General features: G+C 52.8%; 1 protein-coding gene across 3 annotated transcripts in view; it reads left to right on the top strand.

The window, feature by feature from the left end:
• The window catches only part of ACVR1 (activin A receptor type 1), a 45,335-nt gene extending 38,996 nt beyond the window's left edge, over positions 1–6,339 (top strand). For all 3 annotated transcript variants that reach the window (XM_021543441.4, XM_021543443.4, XM_021543442.3), the window contains exons 9-10: positions 3,996–4,126; positions 5,058–6,339. In XM_021543441.4, coding sequence (XP_021399116.1) covers positions 3,996–4,126; positions 5,058–5,192 — 266 coding nt within the window. In that variant the 3' untranslated portion in view covers positions 5,193–6,339. The remainder of the gene's footprint in view (positions 1–3,995; positions 4,127–5,057) is intronic.
• Positions 6,340–12,389: the final 6,050 nt, after the last annotated feature.

Consider the following 12,389-nt stretch of genomic DNA (forward strand, 5'->3'; position numbering starts at 1 on the left):
CTCCCTGTGCTCTCCTGGGCTCGTGGACAGTTTTCCAGTGACTCATCCTGGTTTAGTGCTTCAGCTCACAGAGACCTTGAAGTTGGTCTAACATGACTAAGTCTGGTAGTTCTTAATGGTTTAGTTATTCTAATTTAATTTTTAAAATTTTTAAAAACTTACCCAGTGATCTTCAGGTGATACAGTGGTTCTTGGTATTTTCTTGTTCAGTAAGAGGAAGAAGCTATGGTAGGGAACTCCTTTGGCACAAACAAGTACTTGTGTGTTGTCTGTGTGCTGCAGCAGGAGCCAGCCAGCATTTTCTCTGTGCTCAGAATGTGATTTCAGTCCCCAAAGATGGGTTTGCCTCCCTTCACATCAAGCTGTGCTGGTTCCCTGGAGAGCATCCCCTGCTCTTGGAACGTGCTCCCTCGTTTGGCGCTTACCTGGTGCCTGGCACTCACAGCTCACCTCCCTGGGAGCTGCTGTGCTTGTTCCCTGGGCTGTGCTTGTGTTCACAGTGACAGTGACACCAGAAGCTCAGAGGTGGCTCCTGCTCAGAGGAGCCCTGGTGTGTGGTCGTCGTTCCCTGTGCGAGGCTGGAGCTGCCGCTCTGTGTGTGCTGCTACTGTGCTTTGTGTTGGGTTGAGCAGTGAGATTTGTGCATGCACAGGACAAGCTGGACTTAAGGTCAGCTCAGGGCCATGGACGTGTCCCAGGGCTGGAGCCCTTCTGCTCTGCTCTGGAGCCAGGCTGGGGAGCTGGGGTGCTCACCTGGAGAAGGATCCAGGGAGAGCTCAGAGCCCCTGCCAGGGCCTGAAGGGGCTCCAGGAGAGCTGGAGAGAGACTGGGGACAAGGGATGGAAGGACAAGAAAAGGAGGAATGGCTTCCATTGCCAGAGGGCAGGGACAGATGGGATATTGGGATGAAGTTCTTCCTGGCTGCGAGGGTGGGCAGGCCCTGGCACAGGTACCCAGAGCAGCTGTGGCTGCCCCTGGATCCCTGGCAGTGCCCAAGGCCAGGCTGGACAGGGCTTGGAGCACCCTGGGATAGTGGAAGGCATCCCTGCCATGGCAGGGGAGGAAGGGGATGGGCTTTGAGGTCCCTTTTGTAGGGAGTAGAGGCAAGAAGCCAGTGCAGTACCTGTGAACTGTAGGTGACTGGGGAACAGAGAGGCAGCGGCCCCAGCAGAGCAGGAGGGAGTGCTGGAAGTGGCAGCAGTCAACTGCGGGCTGTGCAGGAGCCCAGGCTGCGCTGGAGCCCGGGCTGTGCGGGAGCCCAGGCTGTGCAGGAGCCCAGGCTGTGCTGGAGCCCAGGCTGTGCAGGAGCCCAGGCTGTGCTGGAGCCCAGGCTGTGCTGGAGCCCGGGCTGTGCAGGAGCCCAGGCTGCGCTGGAGCCCAGGCTGTGCAGGAGCCCAGGCTGTGCAGGAGCCCAGGCTGCAGGCTGTGCTGGAGCCCAGGCTGTGCTGGAGCCCAGGCTGTGCGGGAGCCCAGGCTGTGCAGGAGCCCAGGCTGTGCTGGAGCCCAGGCTGTGCTGGAGCCCGGGCTGTGCAGGAGCCCGGGCTGTGCAGGAGCCCAGGCTGTGCTGGAGCCCAGGCTGTGCTGGAGCCCGGGCTGTGCTGGAGCCCGGGCTGTGCGGGAGCCCGGGCTGTGCTGGAGCCCGGGCTGTGCGGGAGCCCGGGCTGTGCTGGAGCCCAGGCTGCGCTGGAGCCCAGGCTGTGCAGGAGCCCAGGCTGTGCAGGAGCCCAGGCTGCAGGCTGTGCTGGAGCCCAGGCTGTGCGGGAGCCCGGGCTGTGCTGGAGCCCAGGCTGTGCAGGAGCCCAGGCTGTGCTGGAGCCCAGGCTGTGCAGGAGCCCAGGCTGTGCTGGAGCCCGGGCTGTGCAGGAGCCCAGGCTGTGCTGGAGCCCAGGCTGTGCAGGAGCCCAGGCTGTGCTGGAGCCCAGGCTGTGCGGGAGCCCAGGCTGTGCTGGAGCCCGGGCTGTGCAGGAGCCCAGGCTGTGCTGGAGCCCAGGCTGTGCGGGAGCCCAGGCTGTGCGGGAGCCCAGGCTGTGCAGGAGCCCGGGCTGCGGGCTGTGCAGGAGCCCAGGCTGTGCTGGAGCCCAGGCTGTGCAGGAGCCGGCTGGCCCCGGGCAGCGGGCGAGGGCAGCGTGCCGCGGGTCAGTGGCGGCGCTGGGACAGAGGTTGAGTGGCTCCCTGGCACCGCCGCGGGCTGCAGCTCCCGCCAGGCTGGACAGAGCTCGGAGCGCTCCGCAGGCACTTCTGGAGCAAAGGCCAGCCCGCTTCCTTTGTCTGCAGTGCTGCGTGGCTTTGCAGCAGGCAGTTGTGTGCCCTGTGCTTGGGAAAGAGCACATGACAGTAGTGAACGAGAGCCAGACGCTCTCTGCACAGATAAAGTTCATCTGTAATATCCTCTAGGCCCTGGAGTGTGTTCAGAGCTGTGTGACAGCTGGGTTCGGCTGTTTGTCTCGTGTCTCTGGCCATACCTGCAGGACAGGTGTGACAGCACGGGCACAGAGGGGGTTGTGTTCATGAGGTCTCACAGTAAAGTGGATTCTTAAGATAGGAATTCAGCCCAGCAGGCGATGTTTGGGAATTGCAGTTGGCAATTGCTCTGAGCAGGAGGGTGGGTGATGCTGCTTTATGCAGCACATGTCACTTGTCCTGTGTTCACGTTGGAATAGCACCGGGCAAACTGCAGGCTGCCTGATGTTCTGATGGGAACTTGCCTGGGTAGCCAGGTCTCCAAATTACCCTGCTGTTCTCCAAGGCACTTGTGATTTCCTGAAGACTATTTCCCTTTTTGACTAACCATCGCAGACAGGGGTTTACAGACTTTTGCTGAGTATGCACAGGAATATCTATGGGGCTTTGGTCTTCATCTCCAATAGAACAGGAAGGCTAAAATTCAACTGCTACAGGAAAGGTTGAGAACCTCTTTTCAGTTTCAGGGTATCCAAAGCAGCAGGGATTTCGTGTCTGGCCGTGGGACAGCAGATTTCAGTCTGTTGAATTTCTGTCAGCAGCAGATATTTGATGTTCCTGCTGGACACAGAGGGCCTCATTAGCTCTGGCTTTCTCCACACTGCTGACCCAGATGCCTGTCTTTGAACACCAGTTTGTAAATTGGCTTCCTGAGAAGGCTGGGCTCCCTGCAGATGGTTTGTGAGCCTGATGCAGTGGGGAAGCAGAGAACTGCATGTGTGTCCTGGGGAGTGGGCAGAGGGGCTCCAGCCTGGCAGCGTTCTGTGAGCTGGTGATGGGCTGGGGGAGCACACACACACCAGCTCTGCTTTCAGTGCCAAACCCCTAGGACATGGCCTGGATCAGGCTTGGAGCAACCTGGGACAGTGGAAGGTGTCCCTGTCCATTGCAGGGGTGGAATGAACTGGGCTGTAAGGTCCCTCCCAGCCCAAACCAGTTTGTGATTTTATGAAGATGCATTGAGCTCCTGAGTGCCACAGGCTCTCGAGTGTTTGGCTTTGTGATGGCATGTGGTGCCAGTTGCCCTGGGGATTTTACTGTTTTCATAGCAAGGAATGAAATGCTTTGAAGCACCAGTTTGAGGGTCTGTGAATGCCGACATGCTTATTGGACTTTCAGCAATTACAGAAGCACCAAAGTGTATTGAGCCTGTTAGGAAACCCAGTGCAGACCTTACATTTTCCCATTTGCTCATAGAAATCCCAGTTTTTGGTAGGCAGGAAAGCTGCATGCATTACAAAACATGGCCTTTTGGCAAGGGATGTACTTCTCCTTTCAGCTCCAGCATCTGCAAAGTGGGTATAGCTTATACTTTGTGGACTTGCAATATGAGCCAATTAGCTAACATTTTGAGTTGATAAAGCTGTTCCTGGGGCAGTGAGTGCTGTACTGTTGTTCAGAGACTGCACGACACTGTAGGGTTGAGTTCTAAAGGATTTTTGTGCCTCTTGGGTGGGGTTTGTGCTCCCTCTATCCCTGCAGAAACACTGCTCACTGTCTCAGTCATTGAGTGATGTCTGTTTGTGTCTCGCCAGGAATCGTGGAAGACTACAAACCACCCTTTTATGACTTGGTTCCGAACGATCCCAGTTTTGAAGACATGAGGAAAGTGGTCTGTGTGGATCAGCAGAGGCCCAACATTCCCAACAGATGGTTCTCAGACCCGGTCAGTGTGTGCTGGTCTCTGATGTTGTTGTGGAAGCTTTCTCAGTTGTCACTCGCTGGGGGATGATCTCGGTGGCCTCGTCACCTGTACAGGGGTGGGACATGCTGGCCTGGCTTGGGGAGCACTCAGCAAACTGACAACTGCCAGGTCTGAGCCAGTCACAGACTGGCCTTTTAGGGAAAAAAAACCAAAACTTCCAGCTGCTTTTCCTGGTGGTTGTTCTCCCTCTGAGGGGAAGTGAAGGGGAGAGAAGCTTGTCCAGGGCTTTTCTACATTTTACAAGCACACACAACAGAATGCTGGGCTTTCCTGCCTACAGAACAGGGGCTCTTTTCTTTTTGAAAGACTGATGCTCAAGTTAATTTTTCTTCATCAGTATCAGTCTGGCCTCTCCTGGCTGCCCAGCTGTTTTGTCCTTACCCCTGGAGCTGTGGAAGTCAGTTTGAAATCTGTAGGGCTGGGCAGGCAGAGTGCCCATCTCTGAGGTTTGGGTGTGGAGCTGTGCCCTGTGCTGGGAGCCCAGCCAGTTAAATCATGCTGGAAATCACAGTTAGATCTTGATGAAATCACAGTTAGAACTTCTGTACCTTCTCAGCTGCCTTCATGGGTCTGCAGGAGTTGGTTTCATTGAAGAGAAATTCTGTGTAGTGTTTAATTAGAAAAACCCCAACACGCCGTTGTTTAAAGCTGCACTATTTGTTCACTCCAGTCAGCCCACGGGCCAGTTCTGCTCTTGGTTTAATCAAGTTATCAGACTTATGGAGCTTTTCAAAACATGTAAGCTCTGTATTTGATAAATAGTGGGAAGCTCTGAAAATGGAGCGTTCATTAGGCAATGAAACTTCTCTGTGTGGGTGCTTGGCCCCAGCCAGTGCTTCCCCGAGTTCTTTGTGAGTGACCCCTGTGTTGTGTGGTTTCTGTTCTTCCCCAGACGTTGACGTCCCTTGCCAAGCTGATGAAGGAGTGCTGGTACCAGAACCCCTCGGCCAGACTGACAGCCCTGCGCATCAAAAAGACTTTGACCAAAATTGACAATTCCTTAGACAAACTGAAAGCTGACTGTTGACCCTCTCCTCGTGGTGCTCTCCCGGCAGGAAGGCACGTGGCTGCCCCAGAGGGCTCTGGCCAGGCAGTGCCCAGCCCTGGTCCCCAAGGGCTGCTCGGAGCGGAGCTCTGGGGAGCAGCTGGGGACCCCGGCCGCCCGCGCCGGCTCACCTGGGCGGGCTGAGGACTCGGCTGGGTGTGCTGTGCCTGAGCTAGTGGCCTGAAGGAAGACAGAGAAATCCTAAGACAAGATCAGGGCATTAAACAATGGCTTTGAACAGCTCTTTTTCTTTTTTTCTTTTTTCTTTTTTTCTTTTTTCTTTTTTTTTTTTCCTTTTTTCTCCCCTTTGTATTTTTTTTTAATATTTTATTTTAATTCTCCTAATCACTCCCAAGGTGAACACGTGGAAGTGGTAAATTTTAATCAGCAATATTGCCTGTGCTTCTCTTCTTTATTGCACTAGGAATTCTTTGCATTCCTTACTTGCACTGTCACTGTTAATTTTAACGACATGACTTGCCAAAAATATGATTGGCTGTATCCTGCATTGATCTTTGCCTGAGTAATAGGAAAAGAATTTGGTAAACTGAAAATGTAACTGTCAGACTTTAGCTGCATTTTACATGTGTACTGATGTTTACAATAATGCTGAACATTAGGAATTTCTTGTTTATCCAAAACTTGCAAATTATTTATTACTAGTGCACTTGCCAGTTTTTTAAACTGTAAAATAAGTGCATAAAGTTAAAGCTTATTTTTATGTGGCCTCTTTCATGATTTCTTACACAGACGTTTTTGTAACACGATATAACCTGAAACATGAATTGTTTTCTGTATTATCATATTACAACTCGATAGTCACATTTTAAGTGCTTCACATTTGTAGGTGTGTGGTCTGTACCATATTTTCAGTTGGAATATGGAACGTATATATAGCCATTTCCCACAGGACCTTGCATCTGGCATCTTACTGATCTGGGAAAGGAAAGCAATGGAGGAGTTAACTAGAATATTAGGTCATGAATGCTGTGGGGAAAATGCATTTTATTTCTTCTAAGCTATATAATATGCATTTAAACTCTGCCAGAAAAATAACTATTTTGTTTTAATCTACTTTTTCTATTTAGTAGTTATTTGTATAAATTAAATAGAATGTTTTCAAGTCAAACGTGGGAGTGTTTTAGTTGTGTCACTGCCTGTCCCAGTGAGGACCCTGGGCTGTACCCGCAGGGTCTCGGGGGCTGCTCGTGCCCCTCCGAGGTGCTGGGGCTGCAGGGGTGCAGCGAGGGTGCTGGGCTCTCCCTGGACACGGCCCTGTCCCCCAGCCCCGGGTGCCACCAAAGCTTCCCTCTGCCTGGGCTCTCCATCCACTGCTCTCCCTCCTCGGAGAGAGCCTCTCCCGTGCTCTCCCTTCCCGTGCAGGAGCCCAGCAGTGGCAGTGCCCTCTCGTCCTTGGGAAAAAAGAGCTCCTTCATTCACAGGGACCCCCGGGTGACCCAAGGCTCTGGGCAGGGGTCACCCTCTCCACGCTTCCTCCCCGGGGTAAAACACTTCGAGGTTCCCTCCTGGGTCTGCCAGGTTCTGCTCTGCTCTGACTTTTCCTTCTCAGCCCCACCTCCAGTCCCATTCCAGCGAGTGCAATGCGTCATTCCACAGTGCAGGAGGAGCAGCAGGAGCCGAGTGTGGGGTAGGTGCTGCCTGGGGCTGAGAGACGGCGTGGAGCTCTGCAGAGCAGCCTGGGCTGGCACCAGCTGCCAGGTCTCTAATTATATGTGATGAGAAAAAGCCAGGAAACGCGGGGTTCCAAGAGTTCTTCTCTTAGTTTGCAACAGGAATTCACATTCCTGAATGTGTTTGGGTTTGCTTTAAATCGGTGTGTGTGTGAGCTGTGTCCTGGGCTGGCTGGGACACGGCTGCAGCCCAGGAGGGACGGGCTGGCCGTGGCACAGGGCAGTCGGGGCTGGGCTGGAGCTGCTGGGAGGGGGAGGTCACTGGTGACCAGCTCAGCTGTGGTGAGGAGCTGATCTGGGCACTGCCTGAAGCTCTGCAGACCTCTGTGCCTGCTGGGACACCTACCTGGCTTTCTCTAACAGCTGATGGAACTGCTGCAGGACTTAAACCCAGGGCAAGCAAGGCAGGCTCCTGTGGAAGTGCTTGGGGTGAGGCCAGCAGGGGTGTCTGCACAGGCTGGGGTGACAAGAGGTGGCACTGCAGAGTGGGGACAGAGGCAGAGGTGGCAGTTCAGTGTGCTGTGTGAGTGTGGTGTGTATGGTCAGGTTTTTGGTTGGAGTTTTCACCTCTCCAGTGTTTTCCAGTGCAGGGCTTAGAGGAGAGAAGGTAGCCTGTTGTGCTGAGAGTTAGTGACAGCTCTGGCCATGCTGGTGGAAGCTGGGCTGCATCCCTCCAGCCCTGCCTTGCTGAGTCACAGCATCTTACTGGGCATTAGGGAGGTGGTCCTGTTAAATACCTGCCCCAGCTCTTTGCGCTGCAGCGTCCTCTGCAAAGTGCTGTGTTCTAGAACAGCAGACTGCAGGCTGGGAACAGCTCTGGGTTGGGTTTGGGTTTTCCAGCCACGGTGCTGGGTACTGGGCTGTCAGCAAGATCACCGTGGTTCTCTCTCCACTCCCTGGCAGGGAGTTGTGCAGAGCCATAGGGTCCACCCTGAGCCTCCTTTTCTCCAGGCTGAGTCCCTTTCCAGCTCCCTTGTCTGCTCCTGGGGCTCCATTCCCTCTCTGAACACACGGGATAACCAACAAAAGGATAAGACCACAAACCATAGGAACACCCCAGTAATACTCTTTATCCTCTGTTAGGTAAAGGAGATTATCTGGAAAAGCCACTGGCAAGGGGGTAACAGAGTCTGTCAGTGCTGGAAGTCCTGGACACTCCTGGGTGTGATGGACAAGGTCACGGTCACTGCTGCTGCTCCAAGGACTTTCTTCTGCATAGAAAAGCATCCAGGATTTATTTAAAACATACTTCACTTTCACCCCTGCATCAACTGGACTATTTGAAGTGCTAGCCAGTGTGTGTGTTGGAATTGGTTGCTGTTCAGCAAATGTGAATCCAGAAAGTGAAGAGGAGAGTAATCACTGGGAGTTATTTCTTAGCAAGTTCTGATCCCTTGGCTTGGGATAAGCCAAGCACTGTGCTGTCCTGATGTAGTTACTGCTGAGGACGGTCAGGGTCTCTGCTGCCCAAAGCCAGCAGGAATAGCTGGCTGCCCTCTTGGGAACTGGAGTGTGGCAGGCTGGGAGCAGAGAAGGGAAAAGCCAGTGACAGCCAAGGAAGTGTTATCTGTGGTCTGCATGGTTTAACCTCATTCCACGTGTTCTCCTGTCACAGGAGAACATTTCTTGCTGCTTTTCCCTGGAGGTGTCAGGGCTTGGGCAGTGGGGGAGGTTCCACGTGAAGGGAACACCTCAGCTCCCCATGCTACTTTCCCAGCATGTTCATTAATCAGTGTTCTTCTAGTACCTCCACCAAAATCTAATCTTCTAAAGAGATTTGGAATTCTTACACATAATCTGCTGCGGTAAGGGCGTTGCTGCGTTTATTACTATGGCGATGGCACAGGCAGTTCCCTGCTGCAGCTGAATTATTCATGTGTCTGGCGGGTTTGCACTGCACCAGCCAGGACAGAGCTGCTCCAGCCGTGCCTCGCTGGGGATCAGAGCCTGCTGAGGGGAGGCCCTGCCTGGAAAAACAGCTCTGATGAGCAGCACTGACTGTGGGATTCAGCTGTCCTGCTGCTGGGGACAATCCCCGGCAGTTACTGGGGGAAGACTGGATGGAACCAGAGGTGTGTCAAATCCTGAGGGGTAGGAAATGTCGATTTTTGTTTGAATTTCTCTGTTGCCCAGAGAGGCTGTGGCTGTCCCATGCCATGCCTGGAAGTGTCCAAGGCCAGGTTCAATGGGGCTTGAAGCAGCCTGGGTTAGTGGAAAATGTCCCTGCCCATGGCAGGGGGTGGAATGGGATGGGCTTTCCTACCCAAACCATCCTGTGATTCCATGATGCCATGTGCAGAAGGCTGGTTTGTTACTGCTCAGGAATGTGGGGCTCTCAGAGGTGTCCTGGGGATGGACACCTGGGAGCAGCCTGAGGCCAGCACTCCGGTTTGTGTTGCTGTAGGGAAGTCACTGAAGGCTTCCTCCCTCTCAGCTGGAACTTCTCTTGTGGGCTTTCTGGGCTGGAATTATCCATCAAAAACCCATAGGAGGCCTTCAAGAATTTTATTTACCTGAATTAAGCTATTTTGGTAGGGACAATTCTCTTCCCTGCGAGGCAAAATGTCTGCTGTACAAAATGCTCAGCCTTGGCTCAGTGGCTGGCACTGGAGAAAGGAAGCAGAGACATTCCAGGTGCTGTTCCATTTATAGAGAGAGAATCTCAAAAACAGCATACATCTAAAAGATAAGGTTTGTGTGGGAAAAATGTTTCATCCAATGTCGAGCTACTGAGCTACTGCTACAGATGCTCTCACCTGGAAATAGCACCTGGGCTTTACATTCCCAGTTAGAAGGAAAAATCCCCCCACCCTTCAGTGCCTGGCCCACGGAGCTGTGCCAGGACAGAGCCAGAGCCTGTCAGGGAGGGCTGAGCTCTGCTGGACCCGGCTCACGCCCGGCCAGCCCCTCCTGGAGGAAGAGGCTGCAGGAGGAGAGCTGGGAGCTGCCCCAGGGCTGCAGCTTCTCCCTGGGAACGGCCTTGTCCTGCAGCCCCTGGTCCTGGGCAGGGATCTGCCAGGGGCTGGGGACACCTGACCCCTGTCCCCTGTTCTGTACCAGCCCCACTGCGCGGGGCCAGGGGCCGGGATGGTGCCTGTGGGACAGCACACCGAAGTGTCTGCCAGCTCTCAGACCTGGGGGACGTCAGTTGTTGGGCTGTTGGGTTTTATTAAAAACACAGCCAGTGTCCTCCTCGGCACCACAGTGGCTGCCCTGTGACATCCAGTGCTGTGTCAAAACCCAGAGCGCAGCCCTGGGGCTCCCGTCCCTTCCTCAGAGCTCTGCTCTCCCAGGTCTGAACCTCTGAGGTGGATTTAAAAAATTATCTAACAGCAGTAATTAACAATTTGTCTCCAACTGCAGCCCCCATCCAAACACTGACCACCTTTCCCAGTGCAGTGACTGTCCACTTGTACTGTCACAAAACCACCCTGATCTCCTCAAATCAACAGCATTTGGATGCTGGCATCAGTGTCAGCAAGTCCAGGTCTTGGTTTCTGTGCTAAAATCTTTTCCTCTCAAAAAATGAAAAGCTGATGCTGTGTTCAGTTTCAACACATGAATTTTTCTTCTTCTTGTGGGTATCGTGGAGATATTTTTTAAAAAGGTTTTTTTGGGTGTTTTTGCTGGCTTTCACAGCATGGAAAAGGCCAGCACACCTTCCTCTTATCCCTTGTATTGTTCTTCTGTTCAAGCTCAGAGATGAGATGTGTGTCAACTGTGAAAAACTGTGCCAGAAGGAAGTCATACCTAGCAAGGCCAGGGTTTTTTTTGTTAAAGACATTAAGATTTGCAGTCAGCTTGCTCTTTGGATCATAAAAGATGATGACACCCTTAGCGTGCTGCTGGCTGGAGTCAAGGACTTTGCATCGCCCCTGTTTCCTCCCCCATGGGCCTCTGCAGCAGTTTTCTCCAATTTTCACCACCCAAAAAATCCTCTTCCCAAGTTTCATAGGTATTTCAGATTCACAACATGGATCTCTTTCCATTCTTGGAATGTTCTGGAAAACCCGGAGCCTTAAAATGCGATCCCCCTTTTGTGCCTGCAGTTCAGCGGGCTTGGCTGTTTCCTGTGTGCAGCACCGGCAGTGCAGGGGCTTCAGGAGAGCTGGGGCTGGCCACGAGCTGGGGCAGCCCCGAGCAGCCCGGGCAGTGCTCTCCCTGCCCGGCCCAGCCTGGCCGTGCCTCCGGCCGTGCCAGAGGTGCCTCGGTTGTTGCAGCTTTCCCTGGGAACACGCTCATGGCAGGGCACAGTCACCCTGTCAGGTCTCTTGTAATGAGAGTCTGTGGGAATCTAAAACATGAGAAAGCCTCTCTTCACTGGGAGAAAGGACACTGATACCACTAAATAAAAAAGGTATTTGGTTGTTTCTAATTGTTTGCTGAAGTGAGAGAACCTGCAACTGTGTCTCCTCTGCAAGCACTTTAAAAAAATTGCATGAGAAATGTGACACAACTCCATGCTCTCAGCATCTTTTGCTCTGTTTTATGAGGATCTTGAATGCACATTAAACCTTTAGGAAAAGGGCTCTGGCCTTCTCCCTTATCCCGACTCGGTGCCTTTGACTGCTCCAGCCATTACAGGTGGATGGTTCCGTTTCCTTGTTGCTGCTTCTGGCAAATCTCCTCTCACTCCCCTGGGAGATGGTTCCAAACTGCGCCACTGGAGGTTTCCCTTTGGAAATTTGCTGGGTTGGGCTTAGGTGGAAAGAATGCCCCTGATCCCTGGCAGTGTGCCAGGCTGGGCTGGACATGGCCTTGGAGCACCCTGGGATGGGGGAGTTGTCCCTGCCCAGGACAGGGCATGGAACAGGGTGGGCTTCCTTCCAACCCAACCCATGCCATGATGAAATAACTTTTTAACTACACTAATGCTCGCTCTTTGGACACTTCTTATGCCTGATGCTCAAATACTCCAAGCAGTTCCATTGCTACCTCCTCATCAGAAAGGTCCCCCACTCAGTGATGTGTCCTTCTCAGGAGATTTATGGGCTACTGTGTGCTTGATTTCAGAGCCATAAGAAGCAGCATCTGGGGAGGAGGTGACTAAAGAATTATGTTTCTTGGAATTATAAAATGTTTGGGATTTTTTCACCTCTTGTGCTAATTGCCACAGTCAACAATATAATGCTTTTGCAAGAATGTATCATCAGAATTTTTTATGGTTTTATGACATTTCTGGATGAAAAGAGTGGGACTAAGGGAGTGCAAGGGTGCTCAGTAGCCATGGCACTGATGTGGGAGGCAGAGGAGCAAGGGGACAGGGAACTGCTGATCTGCTGCCCGTGTCAGGTTGTTTGTGGATTCCCTTTGGTTTTTCTTGCACAAAATTTCAGTAGATCTTGGTTTTATCCTGACGTGGAGCAAAACGAATTACAAATCAAGATTCTTGGCTTTTAGCCCATTCTATAAGTGCTTCTAGTCAGCAGAAGTTTCTCTGGTGGTACCTATTTCCAAAGAATCCTACATTCCCAGGACAGGCTGTTCC

The sequence above is a fragment of the Lonchura striata genome, chromosome 7, assembly GCF_050655825.1.
Source record: "Lonchura striata isolate lonStrDom1 chromosome 7, ASM5065582v1, whole genome shotgun sequence".
NCBI lineage: Eukaryota > Metazoa > Chordata > Aves > Passeriformes > Estrildidae > Lonchura > Lonchura striata.